The sequence below is a fragment of the Pteropus medius genome, unplaced genomic scaffold (assembly GCF_902729225.1).
Source record: "Pteropus medius unplaced genomic scaffold, Ma_sr-lr_union100, whole genome shotgun sequence".
In the NCBI taxonomy this organism is placed as follows: Eukaryota; Metazoa; Chordata; class Mammalia; order Chiroptera; family Pteropodidae; genus Pteropus; species Pteropus medius.
The window spans coordinates 5530544-5554726 of record NW_024355206.1 but is presented as its reverse complement, the minus strand read 5'-3'; the positions used below and the strand labels follow the sequence as shown (position 1 = coordinate 5554726).

The window sequence follows — 24183 nt, the reverse complement described above, 5'->3', positions numbered from 1 at the left end:
CCAGCTGCAGACGGCAGAAACCCAAACAGCTGCCCCACCTCGAAGCAGGAAACACCTAGCAACAGGGCTTGCTCCAGACACGGCCGGATTCAGGGGCTCAGACGGCGCCACCAGGACCCGATGTCTCCCCGCGTCCCCTCGCTGTTGTCCTGGATCTTCTCTGGCAGCTCCTCTGATGGGCAAGGTGGCTGCAGCAGCCCCGGCCACATATCCGAGACCACCGCTGAGTGGGCTCGGGACACTCACCTGGGGTCATAAGCTCTTCGTCCTGGAGTGGGGTGGCCCAGAGGCTAGGGGACCACAGGGCAAACACCTGCCCAGAGCCCAGAGCTGAGAATGGAGGGACCCAAATCGGGACACAAAGACACTGTGAGGCCAAAACACACACACACATCACTACAAGCTGGGTAAATGCACATTTTTTTGGAAACGTTAACAGCAGCTTCCACTGGGACAAGCAGCGGCAGCAGCGGTTAGGCACAGACCTGCTACTTTATACCCTTTTTAAACGATGACATTTTCTAACCACGTACCTGTGCTATTTTGTTAAAGTCACAATGGAAGGTTTTAAAAATAATTGTAGTTCTTAAAAATGACAGCTGTGCATGAAGTCCATCGCCCTCGCTCAGAGCAGGCCTGACGCCAGCAGCCAGACGTCCGCAGCTAGCGCCCCGTGGCAGGGCAGACACGACAGCACAGGCCTAGGTGCTCTGTCAAAGACGCGTGTGGGACGGACGACGCCATCCAGCCTTCCGCCAGACTCTGCAGAGGACGCCGCCAAGCCCCGATGTACACCCTTTAAATCCGTCACACCAGCACCACTGTTTCCTAAGTGAGGACACAGAACACCTAACACCCGACAGACGGCAAGAGTCCTCGTTAGTTGACGAGAAGGAGTCAAGTCCAGGAAGTTCACAGGAGATGTCGCAGGGTCTCCAAGTTACATTACACTCTGTTCCCTGCATCTTCTGCTCAGACGTGGGACGACATCTTGGCATCCTGATGGTACATTTAAACACCAGAGCTGCGTGCAGTGGTCCCACGGCGTGTTTTGATTTCATAGTAATGAAAAAGATGTTTGCGGCACAAAGAGCCTGGTCTGTTTAAATCGAGGGTCTTAACGTCTGTCGGACTAGAACCTGGTACCCTTCCAGGGCACAGAAAATAAAAGGTGCAGACGCCACAGACACCAGCTCAGAGCAGGTGCAATGGGGGGGTGTGACCCCCGCCCCCAGTCTAAATGGAAAAAGCAGCACAGCCAGGTTTCCATTTAAAGTGATTTTATAGTAAACCTGAATTTGTCAGTGTCCAATGTTAATTACCAAACCTGTCTCCTTACTGGAAGCCTTTCAACATAATTCTCGCACTGACCACAGACTGGTCACGTGACAGACCCTCTCTAGAAGAGACTCGACCTGCATCCGGTGTGCGGTTTCCCGCGCCCGCCCCACCCCCGCGAGCCCTGGCTGAGCTCCATCCCCCGTGCCCCGCGAAGGGGCTGCGGCCACCCCGTTACAGGTCTTCCCGTCGACTCCCGGCGCGGTTATTTTCCTTCGAAGCCCGAGACTTCGGGTCTCCCGTCTTCTTCTTGCCCTTCTCCTGCTTGGTTTTGTTTGTCTCCTTGCCGCCGCCTCCTTTGCCAGGGTACACCTGTCCCTCCAGAGTCACATCGGCACACCTGTCCTGACTGACCAAGAAGTCCTTGATCTCCCAGGCGTAGCCCCCATCACGAAGCATGAAGATGGCGCGATTGGACCCCACAATGAACCTGGACGGGAGATGCAGTCACAGTCAGTGCACAGCAGTGAAGGGCTGATGGGGCAGAGACTCTGTGGCGCTTCACCCAGGAAAACAATTCCTTTCAAATTCTGCACGAATACAGAACAAAAACTCCTTGGCAAAGCCCGGCAGCCTGACATCTCACGTCTGAGAGTCCTGGCTGACTGGACTATTTAACTGCTCAGCTCAGGTCAGCGTAGAAGCAGAACTGGCCTCGTGTGGGGAAGTGAGCGCCCACGTTAAGGGACAGCACTAGTGACACCCCCAGGGCTGCCGCGGGGAGGGGCAAGGGGCAAGGGGCAGGCTGCGTTCGAACCCGTTTCACATTCTGAAGTGCCCGGTTTAAGGTTTCTTCTGACCAAAGGCTTCTGCTGACTAAGGCTGAAAACCGCTGCAGGAGGTGCAGGAAGGCCCAAGCGGTCACCTGGCTACTGGACAGATGCCACAACCCCGGAGGGTAACAGCGAGCAGCCCAAGCGCATCCGCACTCAGCACTGGGCCGGTCCCAAGGGGCAAAAAGGAAAAGAATGGGGTCCGGGTGGACCACCCCTGCAGCGCCCGCCCTCTGGGTCCGTGCTCGGCTTGGACTAGTCGTCACGGAAACATTCCTTTGTTCCCGAGCGTCTAGTTAAGCTAACGCGGCATTCTGCCAACCTCGACGCTTAAGTTTTCCTTCATTTTTTTTTTTTTTTTTACTTTTATATCTCCTAAACTAGGACAGTTGAAGACCCTAAGTTTTAGGACTGTTACTGAGGAGGAAAAAGGAAATTTCTTAAAATCACATCTTAGGCTCATACTGAGCTGTGCAAACCAGACCCCTTCACCTTAAATGGTCTGGCCCACGCTTCATGGACCAGAAAAGCATTCTCCACTAAGCAGAATCTTCTAAAGGAACCACACTGTCAAAGTAATTCATTCAGCCTCCAAAAAGGCTGAGCTCGACAACTTTTTTACTTAGATAAAAGTTAAAGGTAAAAAGATAAATAAAACTTGACGATCAAGTGAGTTATTAAGAAACAACAACAACTTACTGGGTTTGACCAATAATGAGATCTAGAGCCTCAGAAAAAGTCCCAGCACAGCCCACACTGTTCCTCAGCAAGGTGGCTGGTGCTTACCTCTGGACGTCGTAGTTGGCATTGAAAAGACTGCCCTGCCAGAGGCTGGTGATTTCCTCCGTCTCCTTCTCTGTGGGGCTTCCCGACACGGTGACAAACATCATGAGAGTCTTCCCTTTCTTCGTCATTTTCAGTATGCTCTCAGGCTTGCCCGGGTCCACCTGCGAGAAGTCGATAGGCGCCGAGGGCCTTTTGTGCTCTGGGAGATCACCTTCCTCTATGTCGTCATCTTTCTGTCAGGAGAGGAAAAGCGTCAGTCATCAGAAAGCTGCTTTCAAGTGGCAGAGGCAAGAACGTGCGCATGTGACGTCAGGTAGAGGTTTAGGACCCACGTGGTAACAGAAAGGCACAGCCAGTTTCCAACTCTATCTGACTTTCAAGCCAAGCCTCGAGTTTCAGGCCATACTTACTTCCTGTCACTCCAGGTCGTCAATCACAGAGAGCCCCCGTGTGATGGGTTTCTAGAGCTCTTTCACTCGCAAAGACTCTACCCACTATGGTAGACAGTAGAAATGGCCACATTCTGGCTCGGTCACATAAGGAAACACTGCACAGCAATGAAGAAGACACATGTAACAAATACTGACACATTAATAAACCTCAAAAATATTATATTGAGTGACAGAAGTGCTAGCAGGGTAGTGGGTGGATTTAGTGATCACCCGGGGAGAAAGTACTGTTTCCTACAAGAAGGCACCCACCCTGTCGCAAATCGCTCCCACTGAGGAAGGGCGCTGGCATTTGTAGACTGTCTGCAAACATCAGCTCATTGAGTCCGCACGGCACCCTGCATGGGGCGTTATCTGGCTTTATGGATAAGGAGAAGGAGGCCCACAGTGATCAAGGGGTAAAGCTGGGTTCAAAGCTTGTCCTTTCCCTGCATCTTGCCGTCCCTTTATGGTCACACAGTCAAGCAACTCCCACGTCCCGTTAGAAGCACAGTTCTCACACGTCTCCCTTCCACCCCATTCCTGCACTTCTAGCTTAATCCAGGTCCTCCTCATTACCTTATTTTGCACTTCTGTTCACCTATGTGTATGGCAGTGTAGTAAAATGGTTAAAAAAGAAAAAAAAAAGGGCTTTAAAGTGAAATGACTGAAGTTGAAAGTCAACTAACTTTCTGTGTGCCTTGGACATGTCACTTGACCTCTCTGTGCCTCAACGTGCTCATCTAGAAAACAGAGATAAGCACCGCCCTCATTAGTGTGGTAAGAGAATCAAGTGAGAGACTGCTCAGAGCAGTCCTGATAGCTAATGAGAACACTCAGCACACATTAACTATCGCATTATCTCTGCCTTCAGATCATCCCCCTGCCCATGCATCCTCTACTTTGCCAACCAATTAATCTTCCTCAAGTTTAGCCCTAACCACGACATGCCACTATTCAAAAACCTTCAACAGCTGACACATCCACCCCAGGGCATATTCTGAAGCCTTCTCAAAGTATTCTGAAGACAATGCAGTAACCTAGGCGATACTTGACATATATGCGCTGAAAACAAACAAATTCCACTGACGCTATGCTTTCAGCTGTAACAAACAGTGACTGCGTACAGAAGGGACTCCAAAGAGAAAGTATATGTTTCAGGATGAAATCATGAATGATTAAATACAACACTTCACTGCTGTGACATTCGGATGACACAATTTTTCACCCTCATCAAGGACTGCATATTTTCTTCTGAAGTCCAAACCCCACACACAGCATTCAAGGCCAGGCATGACCTGGTTCTCACCATCCTATCTTCTTACTACTTTGCTTCAGACATACTCTGTTCCAGCCAACCTAACCCATTTGTATTAGCATAGCTAATGGTTAGAGCTGCACTGTTCTCGGTCCTTTCCACGTTTTCTCAGTTACCCTTCAGAACTATTTAGGTGGGTGCTATTAACACCTCTATTTTGCAGTCGAGGAAACTAACGTACAGAGACGTTCTTTACCAGTCAAAATTCACCAGTTTCCGTCTAATTCCAGAGCCGAGGCTATTAGTATTTGCACCATTCTGCCCAGTTCCCACATGTCCCACCCTCAGATCATGCCGCTGTTGCTAAGGCCCTTCTGGCACCTTCCCTGGCCTATCTAAAAAGGCCGTTTCCTCCCCAAAGTCTTGAAATTCCCACAGCATTTCCTTTCTTTAAATAGCACTCAGCACTTCCTACTTTGTATCATGGGGATTTGGGGTTATCTGTTGTTCCTAACGGTTGGATCCCCTGTTCATGTTTGCAGCACCCTCTTTGTCTATCTCAGGACTATTTCCAGGGTAGGATTTCTTCCTGAGATGGTGTTCTCACTTTGGTAGATCAGAAACTTGACTTGCTGGAGCCCAGAAGAGACTGAGAGATCGCAAGGGAGACGGAAAGTGGGGGGATCACACGTAGTTCCCTCTTCGTCAGTGGTCTCCACATTCAAATCTACCCCCATCTTTCTGTCAGCTGCAGATACTCATGAAAACAAGTCTGCTTTCTTCTAGTCAAATGCATCAGATGGTATTTTACACTCAGATCTGAAAGCGGGGAGAGGGAGGGGGCAGAGGGTGGGGTGCACTGGAGGGAACCAAAGTAATGAAACGTCAGTGTTGGAAGAAATCATCCAGTAAAATCTCATTTTGCAGATAAGGACGCTGAGAACCTGAAGCCTAGAGTGGACACGTGACTTAACCAAGGTTACACAAGTAGCACCTAAGTTTCCTCCTCCACTCCAGGAGCTGCGTAGATTAACCAGAACAATACGACCACCTTTGGTAGGAAAACAGGCAGCGACGTGTTTTTGGCTAGTGAACTTCATCTAAAAAAGCTTATTACACACTCCTTGTAGTTACACACTCCAGTGCACTGAAGTAACAAACCGGAAAGCGTACTCGCCAAAAGTCGTTCCTCTTTTAAATGAAAAACGTGAGTTCCGTGAGAACGCCACTAACCTTTGATTACTGCGCCGACCACCCACAAGATAAAGCCACCCACCAAATTACAAAACTCTCAGCAGGGAAATGTACCAGAGCGGGAAGTCTGAAAGACTTCTGATTTGGGAGACGGGAGAACTATTAGATCTGAGATGACCCTCTTGAAAAGTAATCTTCACCATACCCCTCACCAACCACTCATCCGGTTCTTTAGGAATGCAGCGGAAAAAGTCTCCCTCCCCATCTGCAGGGCTCACTGACCACGGGGAACAACGCAGGGGCGACCAGGCCACTGAAAGTGAAGTAGGGCTCACTAGTGAGAGGCTGACCCGTGACAGGAGAGCCCTAAAACGGTGGAAGGGGACACTGGAATGGAAGTCGGCGGCGGGGGTCAGTAGGGCTCGAGCGGGTCAGTAGGACTCATGGCAAGAGCAGAGAGGTTAGGGGGTCGGAAGGCACCGAGACGGAGGGGGTGAGAGGTCAGCGGGAGCGGGGCCAGGGCAGAGCAGAGCCGGAGGGTGTGCACGCGCCGCGGACCTCCCACTGCTCCAGAAGACGCGCCATGTCCGCATCGTTGTAATCGCGAATATCCTTCTTCTTCTTCGGGGGAGGCGGGGCAGCCTGGCCGGGAGTCCCGGCCGGACTCTCGGCCGCGCGGGCTCGGGGCGGCAGCAGCAGCAGCAGTAGCAGCAGATCGGAGGCGCAGAGGAGGACCAGGGCCACGCACACCCACCCAGAGGCCGCCATCTTCGCCGCGCCGTCGCGCCTGCGCGAGCCGCCCGCCCCACCCCCGACGTCCTGTCCCGGGGCTCCGCCCCGCGCACGCCTCTAGCCCCGCCCCCGAGCGGCCCCGCCCCTCCGCCATCTTGAGCCCGCCCCGCGGGGCCGCCCGGGGCCAGCTGCGGCTCTGGCGCGCGCGCGGGGCGGCCGTGGTGCCCTTGTCCGGCTGCCGCCAGGGGACGACGTTTTCCTGGGTCCTGTGTGGGACGCGAGGGCCGGGGCCGACAGTTCCCGCAGGTCCCCGCGCCCCCCGCGGCGCCTCGCGAGGCCGGTTTCTCGCCTCTGAGGTGAGTCGGAGCCGCCTCAGCCCCGGGACAGCCGTGCACGGGGCCCGGCGCTTCCCCGCGGCCTCCCGCGGCCTCCGAGCAGCGTTTGAGGACACTTCTGAGCAGCTGTTTCGGGGGGTCCCGAGTCCAGCGGGCCCACTACCTTGCTGCTCGTTCGAGAGGATTCAGTTCCGCCAGCTTTCGAGATATTCATCTCCTGAGCGCGAAAAAGCTTTTTTTTTTTTTTAAATTACTTTTCATCATTAGAATAGCATCAGTATTTCTTCTGATTTGAACAGCCCCGTAGGCTCTGACTCATCCTTTTCAAGGTTGAATCATTCTGTTTTTTTGTTTCCTACTTAAAAAATTTCTGGCCAGAGGTGCCTTGAAATTCGAGTTTTACACGGCTGGTCTGCTGATTTCTTTTAGATATTTAATTAAGAAACACACGAATCACTTATTGTAGTTACGAAATATTCTCTACAAAGTTCCAAACGTTCTGCTCGACCCCACAATTCTGCACACCCACCAGTCGTCGGTTTGTCATATACTGTGTACCTTTTTCTATACATTTATGAACACCAAAGTGGCTCCAGACATGGTTTTGTTGTATTTGTACGTGTTCGCGGCAGCATACTGTGCAAATCGGTAAGCATATTGGCTCCTTAAGTGTTTTCTTCTTAATATGACATGAAGAATTTCCATTCTATAGACAGGTATAGTATGCTTTGGTATCAATATGCCAATAGTTTATTTCCCTATTCCCTGCCCTATCGACGGACATTTATGACCAGTTTTTCTGCTGTTACAAAAAGAGCCACAATAAACCTCTTTATTCACGCCTTGGGTTATGGTCTGATCTGTATGCCCCTCATTTCATGTGTTGAAGACCTAACCCCCAGGGCCTCAGAATGTGACTATTTGGAGGTAGGGCATTTAAAGAGGTAGTTAAGTTCAAATGGGGTTGTTAGGGTAGGCTCTACTCCAACATGACTGGTGTCCTTATAAAAGGAGGAAAATTGGCTATAGTCATGTATAAAGGGGAAGACGTGTGAAAACACGAGAAGATGGCCATGTATAAGCCAAGGGGAGAGGTCTCAGGAAACGAGCCCTACCGACACCTTAATCTGGGGCTTCTAACCTCCAGAATAGTGAGAAAATAAATTTCTGTTGCTTGAGCCACATGGCCTGTGGTACTTTGTTACGGCAGTCCTAGCTAACTAGCCACCTTGCTTGGGTAGGATTAATAGGTTGCATGTAACAGAAAACTGTTTTTTAAGTGTTTTAAATAAGATAGAGGGCTCCGTCGTTATTAGTTGATTTTTCTTTCACAGAAGCGGCTGGAAACTAGGCATCTAGGGCTAGTATTGTGGCTCCTCAGTCATCTGGCATCCAGCCTCCATCATACTGGCTTGTGATTTCCATCCTCAAGGTCACTACCAGTTCCAAATGGCTACTGGAGCTCCAGCCATCAAGATGACTTTCATCTAGAGGAAAAGGGAAAGGAAAGCCAAGAGGAGCATACCTTTCAATGGAGTCAGTTTCATTTAAGCAGCCTGTTTGGACAGTGCACGCACTTCTGTTTACATCTCATTGGCTGGAACCTAACCCTCCAAGGTAGGCCAGGAAACTGTCTTCTCGCTCTACTCGTCACCCCAAATAAAACTGGGATTCTGTTATGAAGGGAAAAGAGGAAGCGGATGCTGCCACGGCAACCAGCTAACAATGTCTGCCTCACCTTTGCTCTTAGGAGCACTGCAGTTTACATTCTCTCGCTGTAGCGACGGCTGATACAGCACATGCTCACGCATGCATCTATACGTAGACACAGCATGGCGTTTTCTATTGACACTAAGCAGAAACAACGCATGAGAAAAAGAGGCTTTTTCCTTTTCTTTTTTGAAATCATAGGGGAAGTATCATAAGCTTTCTCCCCAGGGCCCATTGCTCCACCCAGTGGCTCAGAGCCCTGTCCTGGTGCAGTCATGCTAAAAACACATGCACAGCTGTGGTCAGTCATGTGCTCTGCTGGGAGGGGTCACCCTGGTCACTCATCTTGCTAGCTGCCAAGCGAAGGTGCAGAAGTGCTGGAATCCTGGTCCACAGTATCTAGTTATACAGAAAAAAAAAGCGATTTAGTGTTTTACAGAAATCATTGGGCTTGTATAAAAATTTCCAGGGCTACTGACTTTCATCTAAAGAAGAAATTCATTTTATAACCCACTGATGTGAAAACATCTAGATTGATTGCGTTTCTACTAGTTTGGCATTTGGAACTTGATACAGTTCAAGTCTGTGAGAATTTATTTACTAGGGGCGTACTGTGAGCCAAGAACCAGGTGAAGCACTGATGGCAAGGTGAATATAACAAGGTTCCTGCACCAAACATTCTGCAGACTAGCAGAAGAGATAAACAATACAGCAGAGAACAGGAGTTTAGGACCTCAAGAGATGACACGATAATGATAATACCCCTGTCTTAAATAAGAGGAAACCCTAAGCAGTGGGATTGTGAGTCAGTTGAGGCTGGGGTCGGGGGGAGTGCACACAAACACACCAATGCTTCCAGAGTATCGACTATACTGTTCTCTCTACCATGGTATAAAAAAAGCCTAATTTCAACTTAATACACTTAATTCATATGATCTATAATAGTGCAATTGCCTTGCAAATTTTCTCCCGTATAGGGTTCTTGAAAATGGAAAACACATCCAAAGATTATTAGCCAGTAAGGAAATGGGGTGGAGAATTTATCTGTGAAAGCAAGCTTTAGCTCCATGCAGGCCTCTGGTAAACTAGACGGGAGGAAATTCTAGATCTCCCAGATCTTGAGACCTGAATGCTCAGGTGTGCCCACCACAGTATAGCTGGTCCAGCACGGAGGGCTCCCCCACCCACTCAACTTCAGGTGAACAGAGAGAACACGGAGCAGGGGAGGGAGGGAGGTGGGGATGGGAAGGCTGTGGGCCTGAGAGGTGAGATCCTGCCCACGTGTTCTTACTGAGAGCAAGAAGAGATGCTGGGGAAGGGGTGTGACCTGTCACAGTGATCCTGCTCTCCAGTGAGCCACGACCCCATGAATGTCAGAATCTCATTCACCACCTGTGGGGATGAGTACATCAGGGAAAAGAGAGGGGAGGCGTAAGTGCTCCAGGTGTAATAAAGTCCTCCCCTTTAAGAGAGCCATCGAAAATATTAAAGGTTGATGTCTTCCTGTCTGTAAGAAAGGTTGCCTGAGTCTGAATTTGCCCATCTATGAGCACAAAAAAACAGACAACTGATGCAAAGGACGGGTACACTAGAGAACGCCCCCAAACTGACCGCCAGGTGGCACTGTGGACAAGGCACAGTTTGGTTGGTGGTCCACCGAGTCTGGAGTGCAGTGTGAAAGTTGGGCGTGAAACCCAGCATGCCTATATACCTCGGCGGAATATTATTCTGTCTTAAAAGGGAAGGAAATCCTGACACGCTACAGTATCAATGAACCTTGAAGACATTCTAAGTCGAGCCAGACACACAAGGACAAATAGTGTATGATTCCACTTATATAAGTTAGTTACCTAGAGTAGTCGAATTTATAGAGAAAATAGAACGGTGGTTTACAGGGGCTGGGGGAGGGAGAGGAAAAGGAGGAGTTAGTGTTTAATGGGGACAGAATTTCTGGGAAGATGGAAGATTTCTGGGGATGGATCATGGTGATGGTTGCACACCAGTGAGCATGTACTTACTACCACCGAACCAAGGATAAGATGGTAAACTTTATGTTATGAATATTGAATAAGCAAGCCAGACTGTTCATACTGCTGTGTCACACCTGCGGGCGGTAGCTGCACTGTCTAAACTAGGCAAGGAAGCAGGGAGAGGATGTTTCCCCACCGTCGGTTCCCTCGTTCCTCCCCAGATCCTTGGTCAGGTGTCTGTTTACATCTTGTTCTCATTTATTAACTCCTACTGAGCGGTGGCCTTGAGCCAGGCACTGAGAAGACATTCTCCAGTGGCCGAACCCTTTTCTGCACGGTCTCGGCTTCCTCTTGTCTGCTCCATCCACTTCCCCCAGCCATTCCTTCAGTCCACATATTTTTAGCTTTCTTCTCTCACTCAGTTGCCATCTCAGTGAAAAACACTTTGCGCAGTACCTTTGGCTCATTATATTTTAATTTTAAGACAAGGTTAAAGGGGTAATGGGTGGAGTTTGCTACAGAGAACGCCCTTACTGCGGCGGCTCTGTGGCAGACACAGACTAAATCATGCTACAGCAGCAGCCACCCCTCCGACCTCACTGGCTTCACGCTGAGTTCACCTTTTGCTCACATTCTGTGCTCAACGCAGGTTAACAGAGGGTCCGCTCCACGGTCCCACAGGCTTACAGACGCCACCCCCGCCCCCAGACGCGCCAGCTAGAGCACAGGCACTGGGGTAGCTTCAGCAGGGGAAGAGAGCCCGCAGACGTGCAGACGGCTTTTCACTGCCTCGCCCAGCAGATCACCTCCACCTCCGTTCATGGTCAGAGCTGATCGCAGGGCCCTGGGAGTTGCAGCGGGACTATTTGGTAAGCAGTGTTATCTCTGCTATAGTTTCTTCGCTCCGTGCTCTCACTGTCCCCATAGTGAATGGTGATTCCTCGTTCGCGTGACTCTGTGGCCCTCTGAACTCTACTCTCGAGGAGGGATAGAGCCCGCATTTTCCTTACGTGCCTAGCACGGGGTGGACGCATATTTGTGGAGTGAATGCACAGTGGCAAAAAGTAAAGGTGACCTAAAGAAAGGCGGAGATGGTACCTGTGAAGCTGAGTTAGGAGGAGCCACCCTGAGAAAATGGGGCAGGGCGGACCAAGAAAACAATCCCGTGAGATTTTTGAAGCTAAACCAGAGGTCCCTGCGTACAATGGGACAGTCTGTGTAACAGCGCTTTGCTGGGTACAGGGTCCTGGCAGCAGCAGCAAGACAGGCTGCGGACATGAAGAAAAGGAGAGCAGCCCGCTAGGGGCTTGGAGTGGCTTTGGCGAGAACCCCTGGTCCCGGGTGCAGTCCATGGATGAGTGGGCACAGAGGGGTGGCGGGACTTCTTTCTCATGATGTTCGTGGAGCCGAGAGAGAGTAGGCTGCTCCTTCTGGGTTACCAGTTAAGACGAGATTTATCCAACTGTGTCCCTCGTAAAAAGATAAAAGGGATTGACCCTACACAATTGCTGCTTGTTTAGAAAATCGTCAGTTTTCTTAGCCTTGGTTTGCAACACAAGTGGGTTTATCCAGGTTTTAGGAAGTGCCCAAGTACACTTTCAGTTATAAGTAGGGTGACCACTCATTCAGGTTTGCGGCTTTTGTTCCTGGTTAATTTATTAATGGCACATCTCACACTTCGCTCTCAAAACTGTTTCGGTTTGATGATAAATTGCAAGGTCATCCTAGTTGTAAGTAGTTACACTGACCACAGGCTGAAAAAAGGTGACCCCGGGTCCTAGGCAGAGACAGAGGAACTAACCTGTCCGTTGGCTGAACACGCCCAGCGTGTGCCGGCTGAGCAGCTGGCGGGCGTTTCAGGACGAGGAGGCGGGGCGGAAGCCCAGGTGCTTCAACCACTTCCGGGATGAGCGGGCCGGGTACGGTGCGAAGGTGTTGGGTGGGCTTCTCGCCAGCCGTGTGCCATCTTCTTGACCTTAGGAAGGCGTTCGGGCCATCTGAGCGTTTCCGTGTCTGAGGCAGGGATGATCGCGTTTTCCTCCAAAGGCTGGGTCACTATTACCTCATTATGGAGCCGAAGACCTGGAAGTTACGAGAGGGTAAACTGCCGATCTAGGCTCATTCTAACAGCCACGATTTATGAGCCAAGCGCTCAAGTGGTCAGTGCACAATATCTGTTTTCGAGATGAGAAAACGGATACTTGGAGAGAGAACTTGCACCAGGTCACGCAACTCAAGTGGCTGGGGAGACAGACCCCAGGAAGTCTGGCTCAGAGCCCGCGCTCTAGGGCGTAAGGGACGTGGGGGTAAAGGAAGCGGCCAGCATCCAGCCGCGCTCCTCCGACTCCTAACCCCGCCCGGCCCCTCGGCCCCGCCGTGGGAGAGGACCAATCACACAAAGGGCAGGGGGACAGCTTGGGAAGCCGGACAGCGTCCCAGAAGACGCGGGGACGTCCCCAAGTCACTGGGGGATGATATCCAGTGTCCTCCTCCCTCCAGCCCAGAAAACAGGTCACCTTTGAGACTCGCTGTCCGGGCGGGGAGGACGCGTGCAGCCCCTGCCTGGCTGAGCGCTTACGTAAGGCCAACAGGCGGCGGCGCCCCGTCTCCCCAGGGCGCGCGCGGAGCCCTGGCCCGGCGGCCTCGCTCCTGTCCCTCCCGCCTCTCCCCGGGGATCGCGGGCGGGCCCGGCGTCCGTGGTGGGCGGCGGCGTCCTCCCGCAGCCGCCCGCTTCCCGGGGGAGGAGCAGCGCATCGCGCAAGCATCCGGGAGCGGCGAGGGGGCGGAGGAAGGCGAGAGGAGGAAGCGGGATTTAAACGAAAGGCGGTGACGCCACACAAAAGATTTCTATAGGCTCCGGGGAGGCTGCGGCCGAGGCGGCGGTGGCGGCGAGCGGGGGCGAGGCCGGCCGGGACCAGGACAGCCCTAGCGGCCCGGCGGGCAGGCGGCGCGCCCACGGCCGCGCTCGGAGCTGCAGCGTGGGGAGGAGGCGGCGTTTCCCTCTGCCTTTCGGCCCCCGCCCTTCCTTTCAGTTTCTCGGGCTCGCTCGGAAGTTGGAGGTTGATAAAAATGGCAGGAGCCGGGGCCCGGGCGGGTGGCCGCAGCGCCGCGGGGACCTTCTGAGTTGGCCTGGCCGCCGGGGACACGCGCGCAGAGCGTCTGATGCGCAGAGCCCGGGGTCCCGGGAGAGCTGAGCCGCTGCGGGCCCCAGGCGAGGAGGCGCCGGGCATGGACTCGCGCCGACAGCCGGCGGCGGGCCGCGGGGCGCGCGGGGCCGGAGGGCGTGCCGCCCGGGCGCCGGGCCGCGCTCTGTGAGCCGCGAGGCGGGAAGGGCCGCCGGGCGTGGCGGGCGGGCGGCCGCTGTGCGCCATCCGTGCGGCTCCCGCCCGACTCAGTCGGCGCGGCCGCGCCAGCACCGGCCACACCCTCGGCCCCGCGGCCGCCGCCGGGCCGTTTCCCGAGAGCCGGAGGCAGGAGATGCGCCGGGGCGGCCGCGCGTCCCCAAGCGCCAGCCCCGGCCGCCGTCGCGGGGAAGTGCTGTCGGGCGGGGTCGCGGCGCCTGAAGCCCACGTGCGCCGCCGAGCCGAGGAGGCTGACAGCAGAGCCCGCCCGGACCGCGGCGCGCGCTCCCTCCCGAGGAAGGGATTTTGATTTCAAAGAAAGGAAGGAAGGAAGGACAACTCCCAGCTTCCCCTCCCGCCCTCCCGCTCCGGCGGCCGGGCCGGGCCATGCCCAGGAAGGCGGCGGCCGCGGCCCGGCAGAAGGGACTTTCCTGGCGGCCCGGCGACGAGGAGCGCGGACTGTGAGTTTGCTGCGCCTGGTTCATGGTTCCTGCAAGCCCCCCGGGAGGCCGAACGCCGAAGCCCCTCCCCGCGCCGCGAAGAGCCTCCTGCGTCCCCTCGCCCGCCCCGCGCCCTCCGCCGGCGGCGGTGGATGGCACGATGGTGCGGGGAAGGCACCGCGGCCCCGGCCAGCTGAGTCGCGACGGCCGCGAGGGCGGCGGCAGTGGCAGCGGCGGCGGTAGCGGGGTCCCCAGCGGCATGCCAGTGCCCCCCGGGCGCAATGGCTAGCGGCAGCGCGGGGAAGCCCACCGGCGAGGCGGTTTCTCCGGCTCCTGCGAGCGCCGTCGGCGGGGCCAGTTCACAGCCGCGGAAGAGGCTGGTGTCCCTCTGCGACCACTGCAAGGGCAAGATGCAGCTGGTGGCCGATCTGCTGCTGCTGTCGAGCGAGGCGCGGCCCGTGCTCTTCGAGGGCCCCGCCTCCGCCGGGGCCGGCGCCGAGTCCTTCGAGCAGTGCCGGGACACCATCATCGCGCGCACCAAGGGGCTCTCCATCCTCACCCACGACGTGCAGAGCCAGCTCAACATGGGCCGCTTCGCCGAGGCGGGGGACAGCCTGGTGGAGCTGGGCGACCTGGTGGTGTCGCTGACCGAGTGCTCCGCCCACGCGGCCTACCTGGCGGCCGTGGCCACGCCGGGAGCGCAGCCCGCGCAGCACGGCCTGGTGGACCGCTACCGCGTGACTCGCTGCCGCCACGAGGTGGAGCAGGGCTGCGCCGTGCTGCGCGCCACCCCGCTGGCCGACATGACCCCGCAGCTGCTGCTGGAGGTGTCGCAGGGCCTGTCGCGCAACCTCAAGTTCCTGACGGACGCTTGCGCCCTGGCCAGCGAGAAGTCCCGGGACCGCTTTGCGCGCGAGCAGTTCAAGCTGGGCGTCAAGTGCATGAGCACGAGCGCGTCGGCGCTGCTGGCCTGTGTGCGCGAGGTCAAGGCGGCACCCAGCGAGCTGGCGCGCAGCCGCTGCGCGCTCTTCAGCGGGCCGCTGGTGCAGGCGGTGAGCGCGCTGGTGGGCTTCGCCACCGAGCCGCAGTTCCTGGGTCGCGCGGCGGCCGTGAGCGCCGAGGGCAAGGCGGTGCAGACCGCCATCCTGGGTGGCGCCATGAGCGTGGTGTCGGCCTGCGTGCTCCTGACCCAGTGCCTCAGGGATCTGGCGCTGCACCCCGACGGGGGCGCCAAGATGTCGGACCACAGGGAGAGGCTGAGGAACTCGGCCTGCGCCGTGTCTGAAGGCTGCACCCTGCTATCTCAGGCTTTAAGGGAGAGGTCTTCGCCCAGGACTTTACCGCCAGTGAATTCCAATTCTGTGAATTAGCACCCACCCACCTGCAACCACCCCCCTTCTTCCACCCCCAGACTAAAGGAAGATGGCACCTGCCCCTCTCCATTTATACCAAAGAAATCATAGCTGAAAGTTCCCTCTCCCCCCTGCCCTCGCCCCGTGTTAAACGCTGGAGAGGAATCTTCCAGAAGGCAGGGCCGCGCGTCCAATTTACAGGCACGTCGGAGGGCCCGGAGGGCCCGGTGCGCCGCGTAGGGAGGGACCTGGAGATGGACGACGCGCATCTGCTGGTCGCGGTGTTACCCCCGTCCCAACCCAGCCCTTCTTCAGGAATCCCTCAGCTAAATTTTATTATTAATTAATTGGGCAGGAAGGAGGTCATGGGTTCATTTCTTTTTTGGTCTTTTTTTTTTTTCCTAATTAAAAGAAAAGTTACCTCAGTTTTCACTCCTTAGACATGGATGTAGCTACCTTTTTTGTATGTTGTTATTTTTTTAAGTTGGATTAGGCGTATACTTGGTGTGGAAAGGGTATGACTTTGCCATGTGATTTGCAAATGGGGGAAAAGCTACTGTGAGTGTGTGTTTTATTTTTTAATTTACACTATAGAGTGATTTTTTCCCCCCAATGTCAAGTTTTTACCTTGCATGTACTGGAGTATTTATTTCATCTATTAAAATGTTATGTTTCTCATATGGCTTTTTGCAATTACTGTGGATTTTCAATAACGATGTTGCGTGCCGCATTTCACCTCTGGAAAGGCACCCCGGAAAGTCGGCTTCAGTCGCAGTGAGGTGGGTCCCCAGTCCCCTTTCTACTTTTTCCTCCAGCTAACCCATGTGCTACGTCTTTGAACAGCCTAGAGTTCAGGAAGAAGGCAAGTCTGATTAGTGTCCTGCCTGTCTCAGATGAAGGCCGGTCCTCACCCTGTGCGTAGGCCCGCCTCCCCAGGCCACAGGGTCTGCAGCGGAACTGAACATACTGTCCGTCCAGAGAGTGTGCCGCCTGTCATGTAGACAGGTCTGTTCAGACCTGATCCGGTCACTCAGGATATCAGAAGAAAGCAGAGAGGGTTCTAGATTGCTTAATAAAGGGACGTGTATTCCAGAAGTGTTAAGAACTTTCTAGGATCACAATGTAATTGTGGGGAAAAAGTTTATTTTGTGACCTAGATCTAAGATATGCCCTGGTTGACTGTATGCTGGAAGAATGCTTTGTTAATTGAAATTTGGAGTTATTTAACATTAGTTCATCCTTTCTACAAACATTTTAAGACAAATTTGGGAGCAGGGAAGGGATATATAATTTTGCTGAGCCTAGTGATGTTTTGGACATTTTTCCGCCGAAAGTACAACAGATTTATTTGGAGTGATTTCCCTGGGAGAGCCCCATGGATAAAAATTGATGTGTGCTTTAAACTTGCTCAGTGTACAGTTTTCTTGGTATTTGTTGTGCCTTTGCAGTTCCCATGGATCTGAAAAGAAAGAATTTTTCACCATAATATGTTAGAGAGGGAAGTCATATTGACTGTTTTACTTGAATAGATGTCTTTACTGTGAGAAAGTCATATTCAACTTGTCAAACGTCTTGTAAGACTAAGACTGTTTAGTTTCTCTGAATTTGAAGTTTGAAAAGTCTTAAAATCTTTTGAAAAAATCGGTCGAGGAAGCTAGTGTTTTTCTCTCTTAGGTCCTGATAGATTTAACTTTTGAAAGTCTTTAAAAGATAAAAATGACCTTGAGAATGCTCTATCCCCTCTCCCTGCCCATCTTTGCAGTCCAGATCAGTCAAGTTCAGCAAGTATTGGGGGACAGGAAACACTAACCCATGTACTGATGACAATTCCGTGTGCCTATAGGGATTTTTACTTATTTCTATGTATTGCATTTCCATAGTAATGCTACAGTTTAAATGGTTCATTGACCCTCTGCAATCACAAAGAATGAACTGAAAGGAACAAAGAAAAATGAAATTAAGGCCAGAAATCCGTAAATTTGATTAGGAAAAAAGAATTGCCAATTGTTCTTTGGACGCTTTTCTTGCAGAAGCAAGTTGCAGTTTTCAGGACAATGCAGGCCTCCCCCTCAGACCCCCAATCACTTTCCCTCTCTATTTGGGTGCCCCCAACTAGCTACTCACGCAATTAATTGTAGAACTTCTTTTTCCTTTAGCGAAGTGATAGTTGCTATTAACGTTTCTGTGTATTTTTAAGGTTTTCACTTAATATTCAAAATCTCTGAAACTGAAGTTAAATTTCAGTGATGTGTTTACCTTTTTTTTCCCCCTGTCCCTAAGATAAAAGGTTAGGGGTTTTCTTCCAGCAAGTGGCTTGAAGTGAATTCCACTTGGAAACCAGCACAAGAAACGCACAGCATCCATGTGTCTGTGTCGCTCGCCTGGGCACGGATCTTAGGCATTTTAACTTTCTTCCAATGTACCAGGTTGCTAAACTCGTTTTTAAAATAGCCCTGATTTTTAAAAAGGAGCATCTCAGACCTATTTCACTGGGTTTAATACGGTCGGCAGAGATACTGGTTCCAGGAATAAAATTACGATGGCCTGATTTCTTTTTTTTTTTTTTCTCTTTTTTTCATTAAACCACACTAGAGTTCATTTACAATCCTTAGGCTCATCTGACTTCCCAGGGCAAGTTTTCTTGCACAGCCTTAATGGGCACCATCTTGATCAGAGATGTTGAAAACCTTCCTTTGAATGGTCATGAGAGAAGGAAATCATTATGGCCAAGTTCTCAGAACAAAAGCCATTATTTCTGACAGTCACCCCAAGTAAATGGGACAAAGGCTTTCAAACACAACACTTAACTAGAAGGCACAGCTCAGACTTTCATTGGTTGTTTCAAGCTCGGCCTTTTTCTATTCATTCTGGGTTGGTGTTAGGAAATGCAAAAATGACACGTATGTGTCTGTTTCTTGCCCGGCCCCCCATCTCCACGACAGTTGTTTTTTCTAATAGTCATATTTCTCAAAAAAAAAAAAAAGTTTAGAGTTTTATCGTTCTGGAAGCATCAGTTACATGTGATGGGTTATTTTACAAAACTTTTTTAAATGCTGGCATAGAGATCTAAAATATTTGGCAGTTCGAAACAGCTAATTTTAACAGAAACACCTGTTTTTCGGAATGCCTGTGACTATGGTAACATGCAGATCAGGCGGAGGATTTGAAAACGACTGCTCCGTGACTGTGAAAGGACCTAGGGACAAATCTCCCAAAAGCCTCAGCAGTACTTTTACCTGTGGGGCTGCCCTCGTGGGGCTGCCCTCAGGGCTCAGGTTTCTGGCACCTGGACGAGCCCTTAAGGAGACCATCCCTGGGTTTCCAGTGTGGACACAGATAATTGTGTCCTCTCCAGGCAATTTTTTTTTCATGAGTATGCGTGCAATAAATTGGCCTAAATAGGGTGTTTTCTTTAGGGTCGTTTGCATAAGTGAAATAAATGTGTGTGTACAAGATGCCAGCAACGAGTATACATAAGCAAGTAGTAAAGTTGTTTCTAGAAATGACCGTTTTAGTGGTAGTTCATTCAGCAAATATTTAGTGGGGGCCAACTGTGTGTGCAGCGCTGTGCTGGGCCCTGGGTACAGCTGTGTGTGGGACATGGTTCCCTACTCAGGCAGACTCCGTGCCCCTGCGGCGTCTGCAGCATCCTCGGCCCTCCTCCAGGCCCACTGGGTCAGAAATGGGTGCAGCAGTGTGGGTTCATCAGGCCGCCGGTGATTCTGGTACATGCCCAAGCCGGAGAGCTGCCAGCCTCGGGGCCTGCTGCTGTCTGTTCACCGACTCTGGAGGTCCCTGTATCAGCAGCAGGCACGTCTGCCAGTCCTGGTTTGCTCAGGTGTCAGTTCTGGATATTGTGAGCCCTTTTCTTCAGATAGAAAAGTAAATTTTGTCTCTCCTGCCAATTGGAATTGGCAGGTTTTTTACGTGTGCGCGTGTTCACAGCTACAGAGTTCTCTCCCTTCACCTGCCACCCCTTCGAGATGAACTTAAGTCCTAGTAAACTGGCAAATGCGCTTTCTATGTTTTTGCATGTTGTTGACTCCTGTCCTGGAAAACTGCAATCAGCAGACACCTAATTGGAAATCAACTCTTTGGCCCTTTGGCTGCCCAAGAAAGGGCACTTCACTGTTGAGTTTGTAAAGCGCTCTATTCAGAACCAAATGAGGTGTCTGAGGACTCCCGAGCTCCTGTAGGGATCACGCAGGGAGTGGCCCTTTGAGGCCCCCCAGGGAACCAAGGTTCTGGGCAATCCTTCAGAGCCGCCCTGCGCACAGGGTGGTCCTGGGAGCCGGGGTTGGTGTCATCACCCAAGAACTTGGTGACTAGCAGACGCCAGGCCCCACCCAGGCCTCCCCAGCCCGAATCTGCCCTTTGGCAAGCTCTGCAGGTGACTTCTGGGCACGTTAACTTTTTTTTAGATAATTTTCATTTTCCGATTACAGTTGGCGTACATTGTTATATGAGTTTCGAGTGTAATAGTGATTCGACATTTATATAAATTACGAAGTGACCACCCACATAAGTCCGGTGCCCACCTGACAGCGCACTCGGTCCAGTGTTACTCACCGTGTTCCCCACGCGACACTGCACATCCCCGTGACTCCTTTGTAACCACCGATTTGTACTTCGCACTCCCTCCCCCTTCTTCGCCACCCTGGGCGCAGTAACTTTGAGGAGCACTGCTTTAGGAAATAAATGTTGCGGCCGTGACCCAATCGTGGCTTTATTCTGTGCTGCGGGAACGTAGCCGTTGCTGAAGTTTATTGAGATCGCTTCAGTCTGTCGGCACATTTGTGTATGCTATGTCATCGTGGCCTTAGAGCAATCCTGTGAGGTGGGCAGGTCGTACTCATCGTGCGTGTCGTCTAAACATTCGTACGCCATTTTCCTGTTGTACAAGTTAAATATTATGATGAACTTGCACGACATGGGATGAGCTCCGTAGACCAGTTCTGTGGACTTCATAAGGTCGTCAAGAGGCTTCTCTAAAACTTCATGTAAATGACAGTTTCCTCTGATAACCTTGCCTTTACCCTCCCAGTAATTTGATGCAGCAGATACTGTTGTGATGGCCTCAGGGTGGGCCCGCCTAAAGAGCATAGCCCAGTCTTCTGTTCTATGTGGCAGACCAACCGGGTCTCTGAAACCCTAGACGTCTTCAGTTCTTAACACCACAGTCACTCTGACATTTCAGACTTCAGGGAGGAGTTTGAATGCCGATGTAGACTTGTTAGCATAACTTAAAAGATGAATCCATGTACTGATTCTCGCCTTTCTTCGTTAATAACATACCTGTATCCAGATCATGCTGAAGGAGGACACAGAGGGAGCGTTTTTAATCCTGCGATTCGGGAAGGGAAGTGTCTATGCTCTGCGGTCAAGGTCAGCGAGCGTGCCCTGAGACCCTTCTGCTCGCTTCGCAGCGCCGCCTTACCTACATGTTAAGTTTCTGACCTTTGTCTAATTTTCGTGAGTTTCAGATGCTGCTCAAGATAACTAGTCTAGTAAAAAAATCACGAACTAGCTGCCTTGGTTACGTCATCAGTCAGTGTTTTAGGAGATGAGACCAATGCCACAACTCTGACGTGGAGGGGACTGTAGGACGCCACAGCCAGTGCCGCGCTGACCGATGCCTTTTCTTCTTTTCGATGACCACCAGCTTCCTGTTCTAAATTAATTGGCAAGTCATTCTCACACCTTCCTTCAGGGAGAATTTTGGTATAAAGATTTTTTCCTCGAAGTTTCTTGGTGGCTAGGTTTTGCTTAAACATTCCTTTTTCTATAAGCTCGATGGTAAAGATATTTTTAAAGACGTAAATACGATTCTAGTTTTGTTGTCACTGAGAATTTTTAAAGTTGTTAGTAATGCTATGGAAAATTGTCTGTAGAACTGACGAAAATAGATCATCTGATTATCTCAGCTGTCTTGGCAATTTCTAAGATCCCGTTTCGCTAGGTACAGTCTCTGTTGTGTGGGCCTTAGATAGATGTGACTTGTTACCGCAGAGAGTTCCGTGAAGATGGCTCTAAATCCAATTCGGCTCAGCCACAATGACCGATAACTCAGGAAAAAATAGGAGTTTCCTCCTCCAGAATACCCATGCAACTAAAGCACAACTATCGACAGAATAGATAGGAAATCATTTTAAACATGACCCTGCAGGGTAGCTCATGTTCCGGTTCCTCTGTCCCTCACTCTCTGGGGCTCAGCCCAAAGCTTCCTGTCCACTAAGATTTCTAGAAACACCAGCAACTCTTGATTTCACTGGGACTTCCTGTTTCATCCTGGGCAACCACAGAACACCTGAAAGTTCGGCACTAATAATAGGGAAGGGTATGACACTGTCCTCACTAGGGTCAAGCGGCTGCTGATGAAATGACACTGAACCATTAGTTGGGTCTAGAATAGTGTTGGGTTAGCAAGTCCAACGTTAAAGCATTTCCGATTTAGTAAACATTTACTGGGCGTCTGGGACAGTGTTAGGCACATTCTCTCTAGTCCTCAAAGAGCAACGACTCAAAGCCACAGGGTAGTAACTGTTAGGTGTGATCACAGAGCCCCATCCTTTGTCTTCCTCGGCAAAATCAACGTGAGAGGCCGTTTGTCTTCCAATAGAGACGGGTTCCTGGTCCACCGCCCCATTGTGTTCCGTCTGCATAACCGCAGAAACGTGGGCCTGGGAGAGCGAGGCTTTTGGGGTCCTTGTTTGGATGACTGAGAGGCACATAGGCACCGCCCCGACTCACCAGAGCATCTTCCCTTTAGGTTCGATAAATGGTTTTAGTATCGGGGGGGCCCTTTCCTTCCTGGACTCATGAAGATCGTTCACTTCAAATGCTACAAGGAAAGGGTTTTAAATGTGCCTTTAAAAACCTGAGCCCATTCGATATTTTCCATCACATTCCGAGTGGCGTGAACGTCGGTGGACTGTGCTGAGAGACGAGCTGTGTGTCATTTTATTAGTTTGAGAAGTGCATTCTGCAGTGTCCCCTGGGAGTTCATTTAGAGTTTTTGAAGGACTTCCTAATTGCCTAACCTAAATCGTTCCTCCTGCATTGTTTTTGGCCCATTTTTTTCTGGCCGAGAAGAGAATGGCTCACAATCCCCGCAGAGTGCAGGACGTTCGCTGGCGCCTGTTGGGAGCCCCACCCCGGGGGGTTTTCAGCAGTCTCCGGTAGACCTACCTTAAGAGCGATTTTGTAGCAGAAGTCAGAAGGCGGAGATGAGCTCGGAATGTTGTAGATGTGAGAAAAGGAGCAAAAAGTCCACGAGGCCAGGACGAGCCCCGTGGTCAGGGTTGCTGAGGAGGCCGTGGACTGGGTCTTCGCTCGCCCCGACCCTGCGGTCCTGAGCTGACCGGCCCGTGGGAGGGATGCTGCCATCGGAACCGGCCCTTGCTGCTCTCGGTGCCGGGCGCCCACACAGAATCTAAGTGGAGATTTCACTGAGTTTCTTTTCTGTGCAGCCGGAGGGGCGTTTTCGGTTCGAGACGGCAGGAGCCTTACGGAGGGGGCTCAGGTCCAAGGTCTAGGGATCGTTTGCTTTTCTGCTCCTTGATTTTGAGTAGCGTCGACGCAGCATGGAAGGCTGTTCCTGGACTGGGTCTGCTCAGCAGGAAGCGGAACAGGCTCCCCACTCCCCAGTCATACAAGCTGCTGGCCTGACCTTGGATCAGGAGCCCTGGGTGGGGCCAGGGGACCAGCGACCTGCAGCGGGGTCCTGGGCCCTGCTGTCCGCCATCTTTGCAGATGGCTGGGAGCTGAGCGGGGCCGGCCGATAGGCTGGGAGCCTTCCAAGGGAAGAACCGGGTCTTTTTTGTCCCTGCCGTCCCTAGCATGCGGCCAGCGTCTCCATAAGTGTCTGTCTAGTGAAAGCGAAACAGTAGCCGGCACGTTTTGAGCTCCCATGTGAGCTGAGATGTTTACGTTGCGTCTCAGTCCTTAAAGCAATCTTTTGAGGTGTGAGGACTTGTGCTCATTTTCCAGACGAGGGTGCTGAACTGAACCTACTTGGCTAAGGTCACAGAGCACCAAGTGGTGGGACAAGAATCGAGGTCTGTCTCAGCACCCCAACTTCCCCTCTGTTAGCACTTACCAAGCTATTACAATTCCGTTTACCCGCCCATGTGCCCATTATGCGTCATCATCAGGTGGTAGAGTCACTTTTTTATCTTCAGTGACTAACACATAGTAGGGTCTAGTGAACATAATCATAATTTCCTGTCAAGTTCAGAGAGGAAGAGCCCCAGGAATAAACTATCTCATTAACCTTTCCTTTTGTCTGTGTTCTCATTAATCAGTTACCAAGGTCGTTGGAGTTGCCTTTCCTAGACCCTCGGCCTCTGTTCCTTGCCCCCAGCTGCACCACCAGCACCCCAGTCCGGGCCCTCACTGGCCTTCCCCTGGCCAGTGCTGCATACTGAGCGTGCTTGGCTGCGGCCTGGGTCGTGCGTCCACATCAGCCTGCTCTCATCACCATCTCCCTCCCCGCCTCCATCACTCGTGCTTCGATGCAGCAGATTC

General features: G+C 52.0%; 4 protein-coding genes across 11 annotated transcripts in view; 2 read left to right on the top strand and 2 right to left on the bottom strand.

The window, feature by feature from the left end:
* Window positions 1-404: 404 nt before the first annotated feature.
* Window positions 405-6576, bottom strand: MESD (mesoderm development LRP chaperone). The gene is made up of 3 exons (XM_039858293.1): window positions 6336-6576; window positions 2898-3130; window positions 405-1768 (listed from the first exon to the last, which is right to left on the bottom strand). The coding sequence occupies exons 1-3, from the start codon at window positions 6543-6545 to the stop codon at window positions 1513-1515; spliced, it is 699 nt and encodes a 232-aa protein (XP_039714227.1). The 5' UTR covers window positions 6546-6576; the 3' UTR covers window positions 405-1512.
* Window positions 6577-6672: 96 nt separating this feature from the next.
* Window positions 6673-24183, top strand: part of CFAP161 (cilia and flagella associated protein 161) — a 70152-nt gene continuing 52641 nt past the window's right edge. For 3 of the 6 annotated variants that reach the window (XM_039858282.1, XM_039858284.1, XM_039858279.1), the window contains exons 1-2: window positions 6673-6865; window positions 8179-8461. In XM_039858282.1, coding sequence (XP_039714216.1) covers window positions 8376-8461 — 86 coding nt within the window. In that variant the 5' untranslated portion in view covers window positions 6673-6865; window positions 8179-8375. The other 3 variants (XM_039858283.1, XM_039858285.1, XM_039858280.1) reach the window with 3 other exon arrangements.
* On the bottom strand, window positions 8371-13898 carry LOC120599294 (translation initiation factor IF-2-like). Of its 3 annotated transcripts, none has more exons than XR_005651849.1 (3): window positions 13041-13898; window positions 12326-12606; window positions 8371-8953 (listed from the first exon to the last, which is right to left on the bottom strand). XR_005651849.1 is itself a non-coding variant. In XM_039858292.1 (2 exons), exons 1-2 carry the CDS (start codon window positions 13893-13895, stop codon window positions 12583-12585), a joined length of 879 nt encoding a protein of 292 aa, XP_039714226.1. In that variant the 5' UTR covers window positions 13896-13898; the 3' UTR covers window positions 10590-12582. The 3 variants fall into 3 exon arrangements, 1 of the variants encoding a protein (XP_039714226.1); XR_005651850.1 differs by lacking the exon at window positions 8371-8953 and adding an exon at window positions 10590-11599; XM_039858292.1 differs by lacking the exon at window positions 8371-8953 and having other exon boundaries at window positions 10590-12606.
* Window positions 14425-16335, top strand: TLNRD1 (talin rod domain containing 1). Its single transcript, XM_039858288.1, has one exon. It carries the CDS (start codon window positions 14587-14589, stop codon window positions 15673-15675), a length of 1089 nt encoding a protein of 362 aa, XP_039714222.1. The 5' UTR covers window positions 14425-14586; the 3' UTR covers window positions 15676-16335.